The sequence below is a fragment of the Saccostrea cucullata genome, unplaced genomic scaffold (genome assembly GCF_032062105.1).
Source record: "Saccostrea cucullata isolate Sc308-1 unplaced genomic scaffold, CSIRO_AGI_Scuc_v1 ctg172, whole genome shotgun sequence".
NCBI classification, from domain to species: domain Eukaryota; kingdom Metazoa; phylum Mollusca; class Bivalvia; order Ostreida; family Ostreidae; genus Saccostrea; species Saccostrea cuccullata.
Window position 1 is genome coordinate 204,562 of NW_026932814.1, and position 25,774 is coordinate 230,335.

The 25,774-nt window shown below is 32.6% G+C and overlaps 1 protein-coding gene and 1 long non-coding RNA gene across 2 annotated transcripts in view; one reads left to right on the plus strand and one right to left on the minus strand.

The window, feature by feature from the left end:
- The window catches only part of LOC134236215 (protein unc-13 homolog A-like), a 116,642-nt gene that overhangs the window by 67,908 nt on the left and 22,960 nt on the right, over positions 1 to 25,774 (plus strand). Inside the window, 9 exon segments of the mRNA XM_062718376.1 lie at positions 6,763 to 6,827; positions 7,627 to 7,717; positions 16,847 to 16,915; positions 17,550 to 17,769; positions 19,408 to 19,528; positions 19,935 to 20,041; positions 21,715 to 21,856; positions 22,597 to 22,638; positions 24,127 to 24,254. Coding sequence (XP_062574360.1) covers positions 6,763 to 6,827; positions 7,627 to 7,717; positions 16,847 to 16,915; positions 17,550 to 17,769; positions 19,408 to 19,528; positions 19,935 to 20,041; positions 21,715 to 21,856; positions 22,597 to 22,638; positions 24,127 to 24,254 — 985 coding nt within the window.
- Positions 10,412 to 11,980, minus strand: LOC134236216 (uncharacterized). The gene is made up of 3 exons (XR_009985566.1): positions 11,499 to 11,980; positions 11,010 to 11,095; positions 10,412 to 10,775 (listed from the first exon to the last, which is right to left on the minus strand). It is a non-coding gene; the product is annotated as an uncharacterized LOC134236216 (long non-coding RNA).

Genomic DNA, 25,774 nt, shown 5'->3' on the forward strand with positions numbered 1-25,774 from the left:
TTTCAGCTGTCAAAATCATGTCGACTTTCGCGGGATTTAAAACGAAAGTAGAATGGTAGATGAATACCGATCCCAATCAGAATTCAGACAAAGAAAAACAGAAATTAAAAAAACTGAGGCGGGCCGTATAAAATCTGGGCGGGCGGGGATGAGAATCTAGGAATATTTTTATTATGACCTAAGTGGCAATTTTTTTTTACTTCCTCATTGTATAGTTACTAGATAAGTGAGGATGAGAGCTATGGAGACATTCTTAGGTTTTCGGTATTATAGTCACAGCACAGGTTCTCAAACATGGCTTGTTTAAATGCAGCATTAGTTTAGTGGGAACCTGATATGATCATGCAAAAAAGAATGAAGCTGGGTCAGTTTTGAGTGACATGCATTATTGCTTGAAAGCTTCTTGTTGTAGAAATTGTCACCATGAATCTGGTACTTACATTCTATTGCTTCCAACAGCAAATTTTCTATGTCATCATGAACAAAATGATACAATATTGCTCACAATTGCAACATTTATAGTTATATTATACCTCGAACAAAGTTAAAGAGGGGGCATTGTTTATGTACCTAGTAAGTTTACCCGCATGAGTTCTTGCAGAAAACTTAAACAATCTTAGTGAAACTGCACAATGATAATCACTATTGCCATGAATTCATTGATTGATTGTATATTGTTTAATGTCCCTCTCAAGAATTTTTCACTGTTATGGAGACACCACCACTTGCCAGAGAAGAGCTGTAAATTTTTTCCTACATGTATAATCGGCACTCAGGACCATTGAGCAGGGAGGGATCTTTTTCGTGCCAGCACCTACTTGGACACGGGACGTCGGTTTACACAGTCTCATCTGAAGGACCGGTCTCCACATCCCACTGTTTGATTCAAACATTCGACCTTACCTCTCGACTCTAGAGCAAATGCTCTAACCATTGTGCCATGCGGCAACTCCATTGCCATGGAAACATTTTTATGGCCCGCCATGAATATGGCCAGGGCATAGAGTGTTTGTCATGTCCATCTTCCGTCCTTCAGTCTGTCCTTCCATCACACTATGCGTTTAGCTCAGTTCAAAGCTAAGTTTCAAAGAAACTATCCAAGATATTTTCATCAAGCTTCATAGGCTAATAGATATTGAGGAGAGCTATGCAACTGCATCAATATTTTTTGATGTTGACCTTTTCTTTGACCTTGACCTCACTTTTCTTAAATTAGTGTTTAGCTCAGTTTTAAACATACCATTCAAGATGGTGTTATCAAACTTCACATATTGATACAAACTTGCACGGATGATGCATCTCAGGATGAACACTATCAGACTTGCTTCGGATGCTGGATCTGACCTACATTTTTATTCCCTAGTAACTATAAGCCCTACCTGTACCAAACTTGCAAAGATGATGACTCTAGGGATGGACACTACCAGACTAGCTTTTGATACTGGATGTGACCTATGTTTTCATTCCCAAGTAACTATAAGTCCTACTTGGACCAAACTTGCATGGATGATGCATTATTTTTTCCAATCAAGCAATTCAGCTGCATCACTATTCAAGATATTTTTATCAAATTTTATACACATACAAATTTTCATGTTGCTTTTCTAATATATCCTTGGCGGGGCATTCATGTCCTATGGACATATTTCTAGTTTTAAAAGATTATAGTCATGGTCATTTTAGTCAAACTTGGTTTGAGTCCATTTATGTGGATCTCTGTTCATTTATCGAGTTGGTGAGTTTCCTGATCATGCTTAGCTTAGCACAAGAGTAATCCAAGTTGTCCTCAAACATGGCTGAGGATATCTTCCACTTCCTTAGTGTCCTTGTATGTAATTAACCTTTCACCAAATATTTAAAAAGCTAATTGATCAGAAAATGTCAGTTATTAAGCTTTGGTGATTTTTGTGGGGAAAGTTACTTAGAATAATCAACAATGCCTGTTGTCTGTACTCTAGCTGTGTTAATAAAGTTTGTAAAAGGAATAATGATTTTTTTTCCTTGACAAGTTTCATGGAAATTTTGTGCTCTTAAAAAAGTCTTCAACAAAAAAAAGTGATGTTAAGATGTTGATTCTCGCTCAGGGCCATTTGATTTAAAATGTCCTTGAGCACTATAGCGTTAAAAAATCTGACAGTGAGAAGCTGGATATGAATTCATGTGGCGTTTAGTATCTGATATGTCTAATTAAAAGTGAAGGTTAATTGTATCTATGTAAAGGATAGTGCTTAACAGAGCAATGGTGAAACCATATGTAAAACAGCTAGGCCGTTCAAAACATTCTCATAGAAAACAGGCCATTCAAAACATTCTTACTACATGCATGCTAGGTTTCTGTCTCTTGTAACATATGGGTGTCTATGGTTATACCTAGCTCTGTTCAGTTCATGCCAGCATACGATGATGGAGCTATTTAATGCCAGTATATGGCTTCAGATGCAGCCGTCATTTGGAACATTAAGTTTAATTTACGTGATTATTAACAACGATAATGAGTCTCTTGTGAAGTAAATACTCAATTGGTATTTGTAAAGAAGAAAATTACTTCTTTTTTGCATAATTTTACTCTAATGAACTAATTTAAAAATTCTTACTTTTTTTTGTGAACTCTTGCATGATTCAGTCATTGTTTAGTGCAACTAGTGTGCTAGTTTGTTTATAGTGGTGTAAACCTGAAACATTGCTAGGTAATGAACTGACCATTTTAAAGTTACCATTGTCTGTTTACTAAAAGTATATTTGCAATAGTGGTTATGAAAGTGTATTAATAGTTAAAAGGGTTTCATACCTTTACAGTTCATTTCAACAGTTGTAATAAATAGGGAAATGAGATTATACCAAGGAGAACATTTTGCTCTTCAACAATTTGCTCAAATATCACAAACAGGTACGAGATACCAAATAATGATAAAAAGATTTCATGTGTGAATACACTGGAAAAATGTAGATTGAAGAAGGCAAATATAATTTAAAACATTTTGAAAGGAGAAATGGCCATGCAGGTCTCGAATATCTGACATAATGTTTTCTTAAAACAACAAATTAAGCAGTGAATGATGATTCCGAATGCTCATTGGTAACATAATCATAGCAATAGCAGACAAAAAACCGGGATCTTGTCTTCTCATTATGTGCCTTAATGACATCCAAAGCTAGGAGACAACCGTATATCACTTACATAATGGAGGCTTAGGGGCAACAGGGTTCTGTCTCTGTATTCAACAGACAACTGTAGGGGGGAACAAATGCTTTGATTTCAAGGAAGTATTGACCAAATTAACGGTGATGGGGATGATCTTGGAGAAGTTGACTTCGTCCTTAGGATTGGAGGAGAAAAACCAGGGAGAAAATGACAACAATAATTGTTCTTCTGATGAAATCGAGGATATTCCCGCAGAGTCCAACCCTATGACAAATGGAAAACCGGGATCCTTCAGTCGTTCGTCTTGGTCAAAGTGTATCGCTGCACAGCAAGAGGTCAATCTGGTGGAAGCAAGAAGGAGACAATCGCAGAGTTCAGAGGTCACTGCCAACGAGTCTTATTACAAGAGCTTCGAGGATGACTATTGCCTCCAACTACTTTTCGATGAAAATGAAAGACTTCACCAGGACGACGAGGTGGGAGATCGAATCAAACGAGTGCACTTCAACACTAATTGTGTGGATGCTGTTGAAAATCCTGGCTCCCAGGTACAAATTTATTGCTATTTCCTACTAATATTGGATGGTTGAGTTTTGATTAGTGGATTGCTCAGTATGAACAAAGGTTTAGAATAGGTCTATCATGTAAACCCTGCAAGGTTTTAAATGTGGCCTTGACAGGAATTGATGGACTTGACAATGATTAGTGTTGGAATTGAGAGCTATTTTTGGGGAGGCATGTTAAAACATTTTTAAAAAAACATGATCATGTATTGTTTTAAAGCTTTATGTACAGTGTATGTTATAGCTTCATAAAATGTTTCATTGAACATATATATACATGCTTTGATTATCCCAAATATTTAACATGCTAGTGGACTACTCATAATACAAATCCACATACAAAGTCATTGTATGAATTTCAAGACTACCTTGCACTCTGATCCCATGATGGAGATGCATAATGGTGCCTGCAGGGGCTGAAAGTAGTGGGCATTACTGGTAAACTGTAGTAGCAATAGTCATTAATGGACTTTCAAAACCAGAGGGTTTGGTATTAAACTTTGAGAGTTAATTAAAAAGCCAGGTGTACAGAAGTAACAGATGAGACTGAGAATCACCTACACTGTATATTGTCAGTAAGTGGGGGTTACATAGAGGGCAGATGTAGGTGGACTTAAGCCACAGGTGTATGGGGGATGGTCACACTAATATTATTAAATATGTTAAAACAAATGGAGTTCATGCATTCAAATACATGCGTTAACAAAATGGAGTGGTCCAAGGGGCACACTTTTTGACTAGATTATGCCCAGTGAAGGTTTGTATTTTTCAATAAGAGACTGATGGGAGTATTTTTTTTTTTTACTTTTCATTACATGTACATAAGTGCTTAATGAGTAAGTTAACTATTTTTTTTTTAAGAAATTGATTTTTTTGCTCTCGTTTTAACATGTAAGATCTTTTAGATATCAGGAAAACTTTTATACATACTATAATATAACATCAACTTCTGTAGTTATAAATATTATGTTTTTGTTGGAAGACCTGAAATGCTTAAAATTAATGTTTAAATTGATCATATGAGGAGGAATTGATTATATAAGGAGCCACAAATCTGTTGCAAACAATATACCATTGAATTCAAGATACACCATCATCTAAGATTAAATGTTAAATATAAGATGAGAGAGAGGCAATTAAAAAATCCATTCTTACTGAAAATCAATCCTGTTGAATTTTTCATCAAATGGTAACTATATTCCTAAGTAGGCTTCAAAATTCAAATTACAATATTTTCATGCAGATTATTGTAAAAAAGAAATCACTAATTGGAAGCAATTATCTATGATTTCCAGAAACGTCTTGCCTTATTAAGTAAATGGTAAATAAAAGTCATCAAAGACTATTCTCAAAAACCCTGTTGAATTTTTCATGGTTATTTTCCAATGTGTGATTTTTCTCCACACATGTTTAAAATTTCATTGAATCTTGTTGAAGTTAGTAACTGCATCTGCATTTGTTGATGAAAAGTTAGTATACACTTATCCACTGGCTGTGAGTGGGATAGGTCTTTTATCAAACCCGCAACAGGAACTATTTCCCGAGGGCTTGCCCTCGGGGAATAGTTCCTGTCGCGGGTTTGATAAAAGACCTATCCCACTCACAGCCAGTGGATAAGCGTTTTATTATACTGATGTATATTATAATTTCTTAGTCTATTGATATATCGATTGAAATCAAAATTGGCAGGAAAAATTGCATGAAAATCTTTCGAGGGTGAATACAAAAACTATACCCCGGGGTATACCTTTCTATGCGTGGAAATTTTCAGACTGTGAAAAAGAGTCACTTTACCATCTTAACTTTATATAGGAAATATTTTAACAGAAGTATAATAATATATAATTATTGCTGATTTTTTTTAGGTCAATACGATGATTTAGACACCTGAGGAGTACAATATTCACTTCGCCCGTATTGACCTAAAAAAAAAACCAGCAATAAATGTTTTATTATATGATTAAATGATAGCAAACTGACCTACATGTACAAGACTGATTTTGCTTTAATTGAAAGTTTTAAGGAGAAATTTCAACAAAATGCATTGTTACAGGAAATATGGAACAGGAATAATTCCTTGTATTGACCTGCAATAATTCCTTGTATTGACCTGGAAGGTCACATGATTCATAATATTGACCTGCAATAATTCCTTGTATTGACCTGGAAGGTCACATGCAGGTCAATATAACATAGTATTTTTCTAACATTGTTGGATCTCAGCCAATCAGTGATGGGGAAATTATTCCATCATATAATAATATATTTTACATCTGCATGTCTGCAGTATTACATGTAGAGACTAATCTGAAAGGTATATGAGTCAGAGATGATACAATTCCTGGTGATCAGATTTGACATTTAATGGTGATTTTAAGGGTTTACTCATGACTATAAATAGTGATTTGAATCTTTCTTTTATCATGTTATTGATGGTAAATATATAGCGAGTTGCAAGACCTTGTTGTTCACGGTCACAAGTTATACATGTAATATTCATCAGATATCTCTAATGATTTAGAAAACAATCTAAATATTTGCTTACATTGAATATAGGTATGTTGAATATACAAAGAATAAAAGAGATTTTCAGTTTGAAAAAATATATAAATTTTTTTTCCCACTCATTCAAGCAAAGATGCCTCAGATAATTAGATGTATGTCTGACTTAATTTTAAAATTGAAAGAACTAGCAGGTAATCATGAGCATAAATGCATTTTTTTTGGTTTACAATATATAACACCAAAAACACTTGAAATCAAAAGACAGATGCAGATATTGCACATTTTAATTGTGTAGACTAGCAATATTGATTACCTAACCTTCAAAAAAAAATTAACATTGATGAATATTTATTGGTCTCTAAGTTATCGATTTCAGTTGTAATCGACCTTCCATTTCACTGTTATCTCTTTAACATCATTTTCAGGGTATGAAATAAAAATAAAAAACCTGTTTAAATGATAATAGTTATCAGTAAGATTGAACAGGTGCCTATCGATTATGCATTGCTTCTGAGTTTGGTTAATGTAGACTGGTGCTTTTGTCTTTTGCAGGAGGGAATAAATATGATGGGTCATTCAGAAGATGCTAGGGACAAGTGGACACACCCCAATGGAGGGTAATTATAAATAACTGTGAATTACTCTATATCTAATGAAATTATACACTTAATCATATATTAGATGTGATTAATCAGAATGCATATTTAGCAGCTTCATTTGATTTTGTATTTGTCATTTGTATGAAAAGTATCTTGTACTGCCCATGATCTGCAGCAAGAATCCTTATTAAATGTTCATAAATGAATCTAATGTAATTGAAACTTAATAATTAGTAAAAAGATTTATATATATGTTATTTTAAGTTGTTTGAAATCATTTCAAATTTGGTTAAAATGCTTATACATGCATTAATACAAGATACAGAATGCAATAAATTTCAAATTTAGTTAACTTTTTATATGCATGCATGGATTCAATCATATTTTTTTTGACAAGGAAAACTTTTAAATTCTTATAGCATTATGAATAGTATTTTCTAATATGAAATTATGTGAAATTAGTTGAATCTGATTGGTCGAGAAACATTTGTTAAAAAACACTGCTACCCGCTGAATAATGAAGCCACGCCCTCCAGCGTAGCTTTTAACAGTCAACATTGCTTGACGACGGGAGGTATTCCAAAAAATAGCGACAGCGCAGAATTTATGCGTGCACGGTTCACTGTTATATGTATTTGTATAAAACATTCAGTATAATATAATAAATATTGCATGTAGTTGAGTGTAACATTGAAAATTTTCACTCCTCGAAAACCATTGTCAACCTCGGATGCGCCTCGGTTGACAATGGTTTTCTTGGGGTGAAAATTTTCAACGTTACACTCAACTACATGCAATATTTATATAATGTTTGTAGGCCAGAACACAATGACATATACAGCTGTTTGGACACCGTTCCAGAATTTACACTACCCCGTCGAAAATCGGTTGCTCTTGTTAGTGACTTGGTAAGTAGTTCTTGTACAAATCAAATAAAAATAGATGGTGAGTACATATCATAATCAGCATATGCAGAATATTATATTTCATTTCATTTAATGTGTTTGGTTCTGTCAATTAATATTAACCCCTACCCTTTGCCATAAATCCATTATCCCAATTGCATAATATTATTTTTATAAGTAATAGTTAATAAAACACAGGTAAGATTTTTACAATGAAACCTCAGCATTACATCTTTGTCCATTTATTCCAACTTGTCTTGGCATTTGAAGCCTAAAAGTCGCTATGGATTTCAGCATGTTAGCCTCTCAGGTTGATGTTGTCTATCCGAGTTACTTCCAGGCTTACTTCAAATTATTAGCCCACCTTGACAAAGTCAAGATGAGTTTATGTTGTATTTCTGGCATCGACATCCAGGTTAAAGTTTTAGGAGCAAGCTAGCCATTCCCAAGTAACTATTAGCCCTACCTGGACCAAACTTGCAGAGATGATGCACCTAGGGATGGACACTACCAGACTTGCTTTGGGTACTGGAGCTCACCCTTCATTTTCTAAATGTTTCGAATATTTCTCGCACGCGAATAAAAGTTGGTGTACATGTGAGTATTAACAGTAATTTATAATTGCTTTTCAGAATTTCTGGACCCCCCCTCTCTTCGGAAAGGTCCTAAATTGGACAATTGAAAGCATCCAAAATTTTGTCCTAAACAGCATAATTATAAATGATTATACATTGCAGCATTTTTTTTTAATTTTAGAGAATAATTTTTGAAAGTTTATTTCAACTTTTCTGCCATAATTCCAGATCAGTACAGTTACTGTCTAGACAGAGAATTCTGGACTATGTAACATCACTAATGTTTTTAATTTGAAGTAGATTCTGATTCATTTAAAAAAAAAAACACGCTCTTTAGAGATGACGCCTTTTCATTTTTAATTAATATATAATGATGTGTTCTTAGTGAAAATAAAATGTTCAAACTATTTCTCTTAGAAATAGGCAGCTACAAGTTTTTGAATTGATTATCAAAACTAGACCATCTGCAGAAATAAAGATTTTTTAAAAATATTGATTGAATTAATATTTATAATTTCGATTAAATTTAAGTGCAAACTCGTGAAATTTAATAGCAAGATCTTTTATCTAATGCATCTATGGGAATTGATAAGTTATGTATTTTTTTGCTTTTAAAAGTATATTACACTGAATTTCTTTGCAATTATCTGGATTTTCCCATACCGAAAAAAGTTATAACTTAGTTATAACTTTTGTAACTAAAAAAAGTTACAAAAAAGTTATAACTAAGTTATCGGAGTTTGGAATGGCATGTTTTAAGTGAGGTATAATTTAGTTATAACTTAGTTACAAAAAAGTTATAACTTTTACATAACTTTTCACCTTTTATTCAACATAAATACAGCAAGTATATAAAAGTTATAAAAAAGTTATAACTACAAAAAGTTATACTTATTAAAAGTTACACAAAAAGTTATAAAATAGCTACAAAGTTATACTTTAGTTATACCCAAATAAACAGTGGAAAAGTTACAAAAAAGTTATACCCAAAAAAAGTTATGAAAAAGTTACAAAAAAGTTATACCCGTAAAAAGTTATACCCAGGAAAAGTTATAACTAAATAAAGTTATACCTATTATAAAGTTATGAAAAAGTTACAAAAAAGTTATACCCCAAGAAAGTTATGAAAAAGTTATAGAAAAGTTATACCTAAAAAAAGTTATAACTGCAAAAAGTTATAACTATAAAAAGTTATACCTATTAATAAAAACTTTCGTAAAAGTTCCAGTGAAATTATACACTGTATGTTAACCTGTTGTGGATTTACTCAGTTATAAGCTTTTAAAAAGCTACTCATTAAAATTTAAAAAAAAAAGATTTTTGAAATTTATACAAAAAAGATTATTTAAAACATATTAAAGGCAATAACAATTTTACCTAACAAACACGATAAAGATAGCTTGGTTTATTGTCAAATACAACTAAATGAATGCACATGCAATTGTTTTCAAAATTCAAGTGTACCTTATTTTTCATCATGTCATCTACAACAGATTGAAATTTCTCTGGTTGTTTTAAAGAATACATTTTTAGCATATAGCAATTAGGGTCTTTGTAAAATTACCTAGCAAACTGCATTCTACTCTTGCTATTTGTATAAACAGACATCACTGATTTTTAAATATTAACACCCTATTTATTTTTGATCTAGCTGTATTTCAAAAAAAAGAAAGGTTCTAAACAGTGATTTCAGTTACAGTTTCTAGCTGCATACCACCCTCCTTGCACAGGTATCCTTGCAGGTGTACAGTTGTTTATCTTTATTATTTGAAGATAGGCTGCACCGAAAGTTGGCTGAGTTAGCTGACAGACTTAGCCATCGTTTGACAGGCCGCACTGGTAGTAGACCAAGTTAGCTGACAGACTTAGCCATCGTTTGACAGGCCACACTGGTAGTTGGTCAAGATAGTTGACGGACTTGGCCATCCCTTGACAGGTCGCATCTGTAGTTGGTCAAGTTAGTTGACGGACTTAACCGTCCCTTGACAAGCAGCACTGGTAGAAGGCCAAGTTAGTCAACGGTCTTAACCGTCCCTATATTGACAGGCCGTACTGGTAGTAAGCCCCTATATTGACAGGCTGTACTGGTAGTAAGCTGAGCTAGTTGACGGACTTGGCCATCTCTTGACATGCGGCACTGGTAGTAGGTTAAGTTAGTTGACGGACTTGACCATCCCTTGAAAAGCCGCTCTGGTAGTAAGTCAATCTAGTTGATGGACTTGGTTGTTCAATGACAGCCGCACTGGTAATAGGCCAAGTTAGTTGAAGGACTTGACAGGCTGCACTGGTAGTCAGCCGAGCTAGTTGATGGACTTGGTCATCCCTTGACAGGCCGCACTGGGTCAGCCGAGCTGGCCGAGGGACTTGGCTGGTGGTCTGCGTCCCTCATTTTAGCTGGTCAGACGTCTTGGCTGGCAGGCAGTGTGACTGGTAGTCGGCTAAGTTTTCGTTGAAATATGCTTTCAATTTTAACCTTTTCTTCAATTCTGCAAAAAATTGTAAAGGTTCAAAATTTAGATTATAGATATTTAGATAGTATATTTCCAGCACTCATTTGCATATCAAATTTAAAAAAAACTCTTCCATATCAATTAATTCAAATTCATTAATTCATCCAAAACATGGAAAATACAAGACTAATTTAAGATCTATACTTACAGGAATCAGTTTTAGATTGAAAGATTTATTGAATTTTGAAATGAAAAAAAAATTTACTTTACCTAAAACAAGTAATATTTTGAAGAATTTCATGTACTCCAGGTCAGGACAGATTCAGCTCATGGAAACATCATGTACCAATATTCTGCTTTATAAAAAAAAAAAGAAAATTAATGTTAAATTACTCATTTCATTGCATTAATTAACGTTGCAGCTGGATCATGTTATGATCATGCTGATGCGTATAAGGCTTCACAATATTTTAACAGTTCAGGGAATCTATAAACAATTGTGGGAATAAATATGACAAAGAACAACATATTTGATTAATATACTAAATGCTGAAAAATATTATGCGTTTCAAATACTTTCAATTTGTTTACTTCAGTCTTTGTCATTCGACATACCAATCAAAACAAACAAGAAATCTAAGATTCACACGCCTAGAATTTTGTTCATTCCCAATATTTCTTCTTTTTGGAATGTTATTCCAGAGGTACTAAGTATACTTTACCAAAATCAATAAAATGTTAGCATAAATATCGCCTTACCAACTGGTTTTATCTCCTTTTTTTCTATCAACACTTTCAACATCCAAACATTCAAATCGTCCATGGAAAAATCCGCGCTCTGTTATTGACCAATCATAGAACTCAAAAACGTCACGTGATCGAAAAAAATAAATAAATAATTAATAATTAATTTATTTTAAATGCAAATAAACCTCATTGTGTAATTTTAAACTTAAATTAAAAATATAAATACCAGTTGGTGTTAAAATTTTGAATTTATCTTAGTATCAACAAAACGGACATCGGAGGCCGCCATATTTTTTGTTGCCGCCATTTTGAATTTAATATTTGTTTATTTGTGAAAATAACTATTATAACTGGGTTATTTAATTATGCAAACAATAAAATCTACATGTACTAGTCATCTGCTTAAATCTTAATATAACTGGCAGTCTTTATTCACAACATCGTAATATCTGTTCAACATGAACATGCACATACTCTATGCTGTTGTTTATCTTTTTAGCCACCCATATTACGACTGTTTTTTCTATAGATTTCAAGCAACCTGTGTAGAATTGTACCATTCAGAGATTGTGTAATACCCAAGCTGAAATATTTACGATGTGTTGGCCACAAAGGTCACCTAGTACAAACACCTGTCTCACAGAAAACAATAGGGAAATTTACACAGTTTTGCACACGAAGAATCCGTGCAAAATTCACATGACTTCATGAGATTACATTTCATACTGTTTATATCTCTTGCAGTACATTATGAAATATATTCATTCCCAACTTCAGATGTAAGTGCATTATTATAATTTACAAGACAAATATTATGTCTCATCAGGGTCTCAATAAATACGTATTTTCTAGGAGAGAGAGAGAAAGAGAGAGAGAGAAATTAATTATTCTCAACTTTAGTTGAAACTTACATGACAAATATCAATTTAAATAGACAATAATATTTATTACACACATATGACATGTACTGTGTACACACCCTCAAACACCACAGAGAGAGAGAGAGAGAGAGAGAGAGAGAGAGAGAGAGAGAGATTCTCATTTATAGATGTAATTTACAAGATTTTATTTCACATCCCTTCTGTTGAACTTGACATGGCTGTGGACAGCATTGTTACAACGCACTTTGAAAAATTACGCACTTTGAAAAAATTTTTCAAAGTGCGTTAAATTTTGGGACCAAGTCAACGCACTTTGAAAAAATAAAATTTCTTTTCAAAGTGTGTTAATATGGACCATATTAACGCACTTTGAAAAACTGTGTATGGATTTGTTAATATTCATGCAAATCTTAGGTATGATAAATAATTGAACCTGTTTTATATTTCTTCTGTGAAGAGGTCACATCAGGATATGAAAGTGAGCGATTTTGATTTTTCCATACTTAGAAAATTCTTTCTCGCTTAAATGCTTTACTGTACTTAATTTTTTTCAAGTTTGCATGCATTTTATGTAAACTTAAATTTATTGAAAGTTTTCAACGTCATACCAGTTATGTAAACACATATATTTGGGTGTAGCATAGGCAACAGTACCGGAAAGGGGGCTTACATGTAGGCACATAAATATTTTGCAAAGATATACATAATATATACATGTAGGCATTAAAAATTGGGGCTTACCTGTGGGGTCAACTTTCAATTTGCTACCGACGGCTATGTACAATGTTTAAGAAAAAAAGAGTTGGGATGAGAGACCTTCTACTCGTCTTCTCCTTGTTCTCAATGAGGTTAAATGAGTTCATGTAAATTTAAAAAAGTTTTTCGAAAGATATAATTATTACAATTTGATTTCCTCTATTACTAAAATCTAAGTCTAGAATTTTTATTTTATTCATATCTTTTTTTCAAAGTGCGTTAAATGCCTCCATGGTAAAAAATTATTATGTGCATTCTTAACGCACTTTGAAAAAATTTTTCAAAGTGCGTTGAGTGTGTCCAAAATTTAACGCACTTTGAAAAATTTTACGCACTTTGAAAAATTTTTTCAAAGTGCGTAATTTTTTCAAAGTGCGTTGCCACACAGCATATTTATTATGAATGAGAGGTCGATCACTGGTAGTAAACAATATTATTGTTCAGGAATTGACAAAGTTTTCTGCTGCAGTGTTTGAAAAAAAAAACAAAAACATTTTGAACATGATCAAAATTCATTCAAATTAACACTTGGTTATAATGTTATTTTTGAAAAAAAAAAAAGTCGTGTCAAGTAGTATCCATTAAATATTACCCCCAAAACTTGTAAATTTATACTGGTAATGCTTGAAAATGGCTAAGTTCAGAAAAGTTATGTTTTAGTTATACATGAAAATGACAAAGTCCAGAAAAGTTATGTTTTAGTTATACATGAAAATGGCTAAGTCCAAAAAGTTACATTTTAGTTATACATGAAAATGACAAAGTCCAGAAAAGTTATGTTTTAGTTACACATGAAAATGGCTAAGTCCAAAAAGTTACATTTTAGTTATACATGAAAATGACAAAGTCCAAAAAAGTTACATTTTAGTTATAACTTTTTTGTACCTCACAGGCTAGGTATAACTAAGTTATACTTTAGTTATAACTTAGTTATAACTTTTTTCGGTATGGGTTAAGCACTTTTATAACAGCATATTTTTCATATGTTGTGATTTCTTTAGAAAATTTCAAGCAATCAGTAATCATTACAGAAAAAGCTTGATACATAGAAAAACCATGTATAGAATTAGAACCCAGTCCTAAAATCTAGTTATGTTCTACTATCTGAGATTTCTGGCCATGGGCAATTGAGCCCCCACCCCCATCCCCCACCCCTATACCAATATCTCTCTCTTCTATTTGAATTTGTTCCTGCATGAAGATGTTAACCAATGCTCCTCTAATGCAAGTCTTCAAACCCAGAAAGGGAAAAAAATGCGACAGTCCAGACAAGGATTTGAACCTTGGCTCCAATGAATTTTAGACAGGTACTCTTCCACCTGAGCAATCTTTACCTCTGTTGATCAAACCTGCCTGACTACAGCAGTAATTTTTAAAATTTTGCTGGCAATGGCAAAAGTTAGATTTTTTAAAAATCTTGCCAAATTCTCCTGTCTGCTTTAAACAAATAAATATTAATAACTCTGCTCTTACACAAATTTATCCTGACCAAATGATATAGGAATGAAAAAAAAGCATTCTGGTTAGTTAGATATATTGCATGTATTTGTTGCAATTAAAAAACACACTAGGCTAATATCAACTGAGAAAAGATGTGAAAAACAATTTGTAGTAACCCTTTCAGGGTGAGCTTTGGACCTTGAGTGTGCTTCATAGTGATAAGTTTCCTGTTTGTCTGTAGAACATTGAAAACAAGGGACTTGCTCACTTTGTCCTTGGCAATCAACAGTTTAATTGTTATCCTGACTAATATTAGCTTCTCAAATGATTCCAGTAATAAAACATTGGCTTTTTTTGCTTTACAGGTTCTTAAGGTATTCTCTCCATTAAATTGAATGTGATAGCTGTAGACATGTTGTGTAGCAGTTAATATTAGAACATTTGCTCATTTTGTCTGTTTCTTTTATGAAATTTTTCAAATTCTTAATTGATGTTACAGATATTTTTTGATGTGAATGGCCTTAACACATTCTGTAGCTAAATTTGTTTTATTATGTTCTTTATCATTATTATAAATTTTTTTTTCTAAAGATATCTATTTCATAGGCTTTCTTCGAAATACTTGCACCTTACTATATGTAGCAACAGACACAATCTTTTAAAATTATGTTCATTTTGTTTAGCAGATATTTGTTATTATAGCTAATCACACTATTACATTACTAGTGGCGGTGCAATATAAGATTTGCTATAGTAAAACTTACACAATTTTGGCACTTATTTTATCATTTTATTTTTTTCATGCCCAGCCATGAATATGGCAGGGGCGTAAAGTGTTTGTCATGTCCATCTTCTGTCTTTCCATCTCTGTGTCAGCCAAAGTTGCAATATGCTCAGTTTGAAAATTTGTTTTCCATAAAACTTTCTTATCATTTCTGATACATATTAGTGAGATGTATAAAATGCATAAAAATTATCTAGACCTCTCTTTTTACCTTGACTGCAATTGTACAAATTAGTTTTAGAGAAACTGTGCAAGATTTATTTAGTTAACTTTATATTATGTTGATACATTTGGTGAATGATATAAAACTGCTTCAAAATATTTTGACCTTGCACCTTCTTGATCACCTTGACCAGTTGCCATTCCTTTCTACTCTATGACCTTGACCTTACCATTCTTGAAACTGTGTTAGTTCAATTTTAAAGAAACTATTTGTTAGAATTTCCTCTGTTCTTGACCTTCCCTCTATGACTTTACCAAGTTTCATTAAGGTATTTCATTAAAGTTCATACACGTATATGTATTGGTAAGAATGATATAACTATGTAATACCTTTCTGACCTTAACATTTTCCGTGTCCTTGACCTCCCCATGACATTGACCACAATATTCTCATTTATCCTTATCTTAAACAAAGAAGAAATGTACATTTCTTTTCATGCTACATTACCAATGAATCCTGGGAAGGCATTCATGTCCTTTGGATATATTTCTAGTTTGAATACATCATATCTTTTTAAATGAAATTATAGATTAAAAATTTTTGTAGTGTAGATTCTTGGAAGGTGTTGAATTTCCATTTAAAATAGGCACATTTTTCATACAAGCACCAAAAATGCATGAACACGGAAAAGAGTAGTGCATGTAATTCATTTTCAATCAATTAAAAGTCTTCAGCAAATGCTGGTGTTTGCATAACAATTTAACAATTGTCAATGAACATTTTTTTGGGCTGCTGACAAAGTGCAGAATTGACTTTTTATTCTTGGTTTTCATTGATTAGCCGAGAAAGCCATGTAAAATGTCTAGGAATATGAAGCTCATCACAAGGGTTTAATTGTTTAGTTGATTATTATCAACATTTAAATTGTTTATTTTCAGCATCTAATGAATCCTTCATCCATTTGATGGTGCATAAATCTGCAACCATATATACATGTGACATATAATTTCAAAGGCAAAATGGCCTTGAAAGTCGAGAATCAATTAGTGTTGTGTTTTATTTACAAAGTAAAAAAAAAAAGAAGAAATCAGTATTTGAAAAGCAATTTAATTTAGCTTAGTGCATACACACATGTAGGCTAAAAACTAAACATGGCATTTGGATTTTGTTTGATTGTGTATAAAAAATATTTGATTTGTTGTAGTGCATTTTGTGTATCTAATGGAATTTTGCGTAAAAAATGAAATCTTAAATCAAATATTGTTGAATTTGATCTTGAAATTTTTCATCTGCAGCTGCTTTGATTAAAAATAATTTGACAAATGGCTATTTTCAGACTATGCAATCCAAACGAAATGCACCTTCTGCAATGGTAGCCAGACAATCTTTGAAAGATGAGGAATTGGTAAGTTTTCTCTCAGGGGAAGATATTGTGGTAACAGATTACAGGCGCATATAATATTGTTTCTAGGGAATTTATAATGATTATACAGTGCCTGAAATAAAGAGGGATATTGATTCCTAAAGATCATACATTGTAATTTAATTAAGAGGGAATTTAAATATTTTGATTGTGTGAGCAATATATTGATCATTTCTAAATAATGGTAAATAAACACAAAATGCCACAACTAAGGCAAAATATAGAGTAAATATTCAGCAGCTAAAAAATTTTACTAAAAAACTGTGTATTATAAGGTTAGATTAATTCAAAGGATGCCCACCTAGGCTAGGATTGGGCAACTTTAGGTGGAGTTAAGTTAGTCATTTGTAAAAGTCCTCTATTTATCCTGAACATTTTATCAAGCAAACTGTGTGTGCAGGTCCAGCCTTGGACCTTAAATCAAACTGTAAAAATTACAGTTCATCAAATTCGGCTCTAGCTTACAGGCTGCATGGGCTAAGTTATATATTTGAAATTTAGTTTAAATTTACACTCTACAACATAGAAAATATAGGTGTCCCCATTTTGAGATTATTTCAATTTCATGTTTATCAACGTGAGAGCATTCATGTTAATAGTCTAGTCTTACTTTCAGAAAATGCATGTGTACAAGAAAACCCTTCAGGCTTTAATCTACCCAATATCCAGCACGACACCACACAATTTTGTGGTGTGGACTGCCACCTCTCCCACATACTGCTTCGAATGTGGCGGCCTCCTGTGGGGAATGGTGAGACAAGGTGTTCGATGTACGGAGTGTGGCGTCAAATGCCACGAGAAGTGTAAAGACCTACTTAATGCAGACTGTTTGCAACGTGAGTTGTACTATCACTTTTCAGTGCAAGAAGAGATGCGTACTTACTTTTAAGTACAAACCACTAAAATCAGTGCAAACATTATATTGTCACACTTGATGAATGTAGGTTAAAGCTGCCGTATTTTTTAGTGTAGAAAGAATACCTGAATTTCACACCCAATATAAATACTGATAATTAAAATTATATTTTCTAAAAATCCTCTTCGAATTTTTCTTATATTTCAGGGGGATAAGCTTTTGATTTATCTTATATAAGTTGAAATATTGTCCAACTGTTATGAAATGAAATTTTATTTGATATTTAATACCTGTTTTATAATCGTTTTTTATCATAGATATTTAAAACACAAAACCATTTCTTAATAATTCAATGTTAATTTCTTACGTTATATCATGCTTCGGTTACTATCAAGAAAAATTTGTCCGTAATATTTTTTTCAATTTATCAATTAACAAAACAAAAGATAACATATAAGTTGAAATGAGGGGGATTGTCCAACCCCTGTTATGAAATGAAATTTTATGTGTTTTACCAAAATGTGTTGATATTCAAAGTCATAATTAATCACAGTCATCAAGAAGTGATGTGAAATTAACTTTTTAACCAGCCTGTCCAAGCGGCTTTGATTTACATCAGTGTATCAATTAATTTAATTTCTAAACGGCGCCATTAAGTGTAATTAGCTCTTGGGTGAAATTTATATTTTCCCTGACACTTAATAGCTCAATGTTCTGTTATGTTGTAACTAAATATTGTGTAGTTGGTTGAAATGTTAAATGTTTTTTTCGTTTGTACGTTTTTATATATATAGATATTTTCTCTTTTTGTTTTGTGTTTCATTGCCTGAACGAATTATTAATAGATTGAATTGATCATAGAACCTAAAAACGAAAGTAGATCAAAATGAAAGTGAAAGCTGTAGGAAAGTGAATTTATTTATACAAAATGTTTAATTTTTTGATCAAGTCATCATGTCAGACCTCGGATATGAATTTCAGCTGTCTATGGTTATAATCATACCGGTTATTATAAAGTTTTGGCCTGACAAATAAGCTATGATAATAAACGGCTTGTACTGTATTCAAAATCCTAGTTATCAAGCATATTGCCCTTTGGTGAAATTTATATCACCTCAATCTAAGGTTCAAACCCCTGAATGAAACTGAATTTTTTCATATTTGATATAACCTTAAACTTAATGGACTTCTTGCAGGAATAAAACTAGCAAATAATCTAATAATCTAGGTATGATGCTTTACATCAAGAGAATTCTGAATGAATTGTAAAATTCTTTTTGCAATATTGCATAAGGGTTCAAATACCAGGTTCAGATGAGGCTGAGTTGATCATGTATCACTCAGGTGCATAGTCAAAGTCTCAGGGCTTGAAATATTTATTTTTATCTGCTCTTATTTTATTGGAAGCATAGAGGATTAAATTTAAAAAAAAAAACATGTATGTAGTTGAAAAAATATCTGGCTTAGTCAGCTAGAAAACCAATGTAAATGTTGACATCTTCGTTGTTACCTACATTTGAGAGGCCTAGTTAAATTGATCATGTGAGAAAGTTGGCTAAAACCCAGCAGGGTGGATTGGACATTGATTTGTTTTTGAGAGCGATGGTTGTATTCTCAGGTGCTGCGGAAAAAAGCTCGAAACATGGTGCGGAGGATAAGACGCAAAACATCATCATGGCAATGAGGGACAGAATGAAGATCAGGGAGAGGAACAAACCCGAAATCTTCGAACTCATCAAGTAAGTTGTCTTCCCTTCTTTGATGCTTGGGTGCATTGGTAGAGCAAATGGCAATGTTAATCAACTTTGCTTTAACTGATATCTGTTCAAATGGATAATTATTAAAAAAAAAAATGTCAAATGGTTTGATTTCATGTTTGTACAATTTTGGTGTGATAATAAACTTGTAAATTTTTCACAGGCGATACACGTAATTTTGTTATGTGACGTATAATCTTAATACCATGGACTCGATAAGTTGATTAATTTTATAGCATTTAACACCACAGTATACTGTTACAGTACATATAACTTTTTCTTCCAGCTTTTAAATGGAAATTGAGCTGTATAATATTGCTTTTATTAATGCTCTATTTTATGCAATTGCTTCAAGTGTAAGATATTTCATGACAAACTTGTTCATTAGAAATGTTTTTGGTGTGGATAAAAAATCACATACTGGCCACATGAAAGCAGTGAAACAAAGTGTCCTGGAAGGAACGTCCAAATGGTCAGCTAAAATAGCCATTACTGGTAAGACAGGGCTGTGTTTGGATTGTAGTTCGCCAGCCAGTAAATGCAGGCATCTGATCACAGAGTTGGAAATAGAGGGATAATCAGACATCTTAATAACATTTTAAAAAATTTTCCTTGACTTTTCAAAACAGAAAGGCGGGATGAATGTGGGAATTGACTTTGGCTTATTTGGAAGCAAGTTTATAGTTTTAAGAGATAGAAAGATCATTATGTGTATGCAGTGCAGCTCAAGTTGATCAGATGTCTGCTTATGTATGATGTCAAAGATGGACAGTCTATGAATGCTAAGCCAGCTAGTATGAATCACCACACAACCAATGGTGCCACAGGGCTCAGCAGAAGTAGATGGCCATATTGCTTGAATGTTGTGCTGTTTTTGTGATCTATGTTAAATTTTCCTTTTTGGCAGGGAAGTGTTTGATATTGGGCCTGCTCTACATGCTGGCTATATGGAGGCTGCCAAACAAAATATTTTGGATGGCACCTCAAAATGGTCAGCTAGCATCACCTTAACAGGTATCCCACTCCACTCAGTTTAATTAACCCCCTGTATATATATATTACATATTTTATTCCTAAGTCCTTACTCTTTTCTTGTATTATTATTATCTAATTATGGGCTCTGGTTTGTATAAAGATCTTTTTTCATTTATGGGCGTCTTTTTTTCTTTTCATCCTTAAATTATATCCAAATGTTTCAATGATTTTATTTAAATATAATCAATTAGGGACTTGGTGAGGTGTTTGAATTTATAAACTCGTTTCTTTGAGGTATTTTGGATATGAATGGCATTTACTTTCAATAAATTTACAACTGAAACACCCTTTCTTTTGAAATATTCATACAAAATACTACTTATTATCCATATAAAATGGGGAGTTTACTGCAACTAATATTTTTGCCTAAGTATCCATTTGTATTTCCAGCTTTCTGCTTTATACTAATAGTTGAATATTTTAGATAAGAGATTGCGTTCTATATTAAATAAGATAGCTGTAAAAATTGGTAGTTTTTGTAGAATTTTTCAGATATGAGGAAAATGACACATTTCATGATTTCATAATGCATTGACTAGTCAAAAAATTTGTCATTTTTTGATAGATATGCAGTCACAAAAAGTGTTGGTGATATTTAATCCATTGTTAACAGAAACTAAAGCAGTTTCAGTTTTTCAGGAATTCAGAGGGCCAAAAAGGCCCTTGTTAAGACCTTGTTCTTTTGACAACAAACTGTCTTATGTATTCTTTTGGTCTTTCAAATGCATACATTCATATGAAGTGTGGGTTTGTTGCTTGCAATCATGCTGCTGAATTGAAATCTGAACAAACCTTTAGCATAGGTCACAATAACAATATGATTTTCTTATCAAAAACTGCAAGTCTTTTGGAGCAATTTTAACTTTGAGAAAAAAAAGTATTTTGCATGCATGCATTTGCTTCTTACTGAAATCTTAGTAAAGTATTGAATATCCGCATGGCTATATTTAGTGAAGGTGATTTTTAAATTAGATATATATCCTCTGAAAACTGAAAAGAAAAATTTTAAAAATTATAAAAATAGATGATGATGATGATGAATTATTTAATGTGATAAAAAGTCTGAAAATTCTTTATGATTATTTTCAGATATTTCCAAATGTTAATGTGGTTTAATTTTTTTTTTCCCTCAGTGATATGTGCTCAAGGCCTGATAGGCAAAGATAAAACGGGTACCAGCGATCCTTACGTCACTGTGCAAGTGGGCAAAGTGAAAAAACGCACAAAAACCGTCCCTCAAAACCTCAACCCAGACTGGAACGAGAAGTTCTATTTGTAAGTATGCTGGTACTTATCTGTTACTTATCTGTTACTTATCTGTTAGTTCTCTGTTACTTATCTGTTACTTATCTGTTACTTATCTGTTACTTATCTGTTACTTATCTGGTACTTATCTGTTACTTATCTGTTACTTATCTGGTACTTATCTGTTACTTATCTGTTACTTATCTGTTACTTATCTGTTACTTATCTGTTACTTATCTGTTACTTATCTGTTACTTATCTGTTACTTATCTGTTACTTATCTGTTACTTATCTGTTACTTATCTGTTACTTATCTGGTACTTATCTGTTACTTATCTGTTACTTATCTGTTACTTATCTGGTACTTATCTGTTACTTATCTGTTACTTATCTGTTACTTCACTCCTAATGATGCTGCAGTATTGTGTAAGTATGCTGGTACTTATCTGTTAGTTCACTCCTAATGATGCTGCAGTATTGTGTACAGTAATCATGTACTTGCTGTGAACTTTCATCCTAAAATATAAAACTTGTTTTGATTATGTTGATAATTTCTTAGTGTTTTCATTGTTTCTTGTGGAATATGGTCATTTATTTTCTTTGCTTCACTTGTTTGAACATCACTGAAAAATTTATTGTAGAAAAATCTCTGAAGAAATGTTTTTGTGAATTTGTTTAATACAAAGTTATGATTTACCATAGGTCACTATAATTTGAATGTAGAGCTTTCACTTATTTTTAAGTGTTAATTTTTTTCTCTAAAATTGTAGTGAGTGCCATAATTCATCAGATAGAATTAAAGTACGAGTTTGGTAAGTTATAAATTTTGTATACCCTTGAGAGGATTTTTGAGTATTTAAGAATCAGAGAAATGTATTTATCCTGTTATTTTACACCTGATGACTGCATTTGCTTGGCCCTTCAAAATATTTTGTGTACCCTATAGTAGTTACTCTGTCTGTCTGTCCATCCGAAAATTTTCGTGATCATCACTTGGAAATGATATATTAAACACACATAGATAATAATCATAGCAATTTCTATGTGGTTAATAACAATAAAAATTTATGTGAAATTCTAGCAAAAAGTACTCCTCCCTATAGAGCTGCAGTCTCATCAGAGACTTTGGCATTTTTCTTCCTCTTTGATTTCAAATTTCCTGTTATTTTCGTTAAAAAAATAATCAAAACAATCATCTCCCAAACCACACCTTATCAATGTTTCTTGCCGACTGGATAGATTTTAGGTTTGGGATAGGCTAAAAAGCTTTTTGCAAATATTTGGTCATTTCATGTGAATTTAAAAGATTATTTTTTTTTTTCATTTTTTCCTACGCAAAGATGTACAAATAGTGTGATATTTAGAGCAAGCTTGGCCTTTGTGTTGGTCCAGCATTATTGGATATTAGAATTTAATTTTGCTATGTAAGAGTTGTTTATAGGTTGTGAATGAACAGTAATGTTTCAGAGTATCAAAATACAAGCTGTAAGTTGTAAACTGTACAATGAACAAAGCTAGAATTTGCTATTTGAATATATCCTTTAGGAGTTGTGCAATTTTAAAGCAAAAGTAGGCCCTGATTGACCATTTTGTACATAGCTGTTACATCAAGAGATGTATACTAATTATTATAAGCTTCAGATGCTGTGAAACTGATTTAGATATCTTTAAGGTTCTGAACCTAGACCTTCCAAAAATGATGCATTGACAAGTCCTATTTGACCAAAATCACATAAAATGTTTAACTTCAATGTAATTAATACATGTAACTCATTTTTCTTTACATCTGCTAGCTGCTCATTTTATACTTATTTGTAATATTATACTTTAATGTAAAATTTTGTAGGACTGGCATTTCTAGTATAGATGTTATATAATATTTAAGTGTGAATTCATTTCGCTTTTAATAGTTGATCACAGCCAGTTTTGTTTATAATACATTAAGCACAGCTGGTTTGAAATGTTCCTTTGTGGTATATGTGGTATGAGGACTATGTCCATTAATGACAAATGATGCAGAAAAAATATCATGTTTCTTAATTAATAATAATTTTGAAGAAAATAAAGAACAATTATAGATTTAAGTGAGCTCAATTTATTGGGGGGGGGGGGATTAATTTTTTTTTTGAAAGAGATACTATTTTTGAAAAGGATGTGTGCTTAAATAAAAGATAAGAAACATGTCATAATGTGCTGCGACACATTTTTATTACAAGTTAGAAGTGAAATTTAGGAAAATTTATTGAGGTTTTCCTCGGTTGTTCACTGTATGTGTGCATCACAAGATAGCCTTGTTTTAGGGATGAAGACAACGATTTGAAATCAAAACTTATGCAGAAATTGACCCGGGAATCAGATGACTTCTTGGGTCAGACCATTATTGAAGTGCGTACATTAAGTGGAGAAATGGATGTATGGTATAACCTGGGTAAGTCCCCCGCGCCATGCCTTTGCCACGCACTACAACTTTTTTACTTGTATCTCAGTGTGGTTAGTTTATGGCATGGTTTTTAGGACAATCTCTTGACAATCTTGTTTTGTCTTTATTTATTTTTCGGTTATATACCTCCATGCTTTCATGTGTCACTGCCAATCACGCTTACCTTATTTTAGCTTCTCTTGCTTTGATGGTTGATTGACAATTTGTCAGCTATAGGCCAGTCAGGTGATGCTTTTAACTCTCTCAGCTTATCAGCTACTAAAGAGCTTGCATATTGTAAAATAATGACAAAACTGCTAATCTTGTAACATTTTCAGCTATCACCATTCATAATTGCACATATTTTAAAATCCCTTGCAACAATGTTTGAAATATAAAATGAATACAGTGTGAATTGAGGAACTCTTCTCAACTTATTTTTGAATTCTGAAAATTTCAAAAATTGATGGATTTAACTTTTTTTAGACCAATATGCAAGACTCTTACTTGGCAAGTCAGAAAGCAGAGCAGTTGACATGTGATGAAAGTATGAGAGATCTACTATAGGGCCAGTCTTGATCAGTGATTGGTTGACTTGTCTGTCTCCATGGCAACATGTTCAGATGGAGGCAAGACAAGACAGCCATGTTCCTGATCAATATTTTGACTATATAATGACTTTCTTTTAGTTTTAGCTAACCTTCTAAATGTTGTGTTTTGTTGGAAACACTCTTACAGGGACGAAGACGATGATATAAAATCCAGACTGCGTCAAAAATTTACCCGAGAGTCGGATGATTTTCTGGGTCAGACTCTTATCGACGTCACCACACTTAGCGGTGACATGGACGTGTGGTATAATCTAGGTCAGTTTATGGCTCCAAAATCAATCAGTATAAATCGTATAAAAATCCAGCATCGTCACTATTCACTATTGAATGCCTCCTGTCTGTATCAACGTTATGTAAACCTTCCAAATTTCCCATTCTGTTTCTATATAAAAACCATTTCCCCTTTATTTTTTCTTTTTTTTTTTTGCTGGTCATTTGTGAATTAGCAATAGGTCTTGTAGAGAAAACATCACCTTTGAACAGTATTATTGTCACAGTAACACACAGATAAAATGCCTGTTATTCTTACATCTTTATTTAAAATAGGAAGAAATTCAGTCAGATTTGATCAATGTAATTATCTCACCTGTGTAGACCCTTAAGTGGGAAACAGATACTTAAGTTGTAGAATATTCCTCACTTAGAGTGACTAAAGGCACTGTGCCAGTATATTGCACAACAGAATGCACAGCAGAATTATTAAACTGTAAATTTTTGCATTACATAGCCTCTTGCATGGAATAATTTAAAAAGTAATTGTTCATATGCATTTTTTTTAATGGTATTTAGCCCTGTCTGTGAACTTACACTATCTCTTCTGATCAAAATATGTTTGTTGTCTGTGGTTGTTGTTGTCCTACACTTTTCACAATTACATCTTCTTTCCAAAACCAATTTCAACTATTACTTGGTATAGAC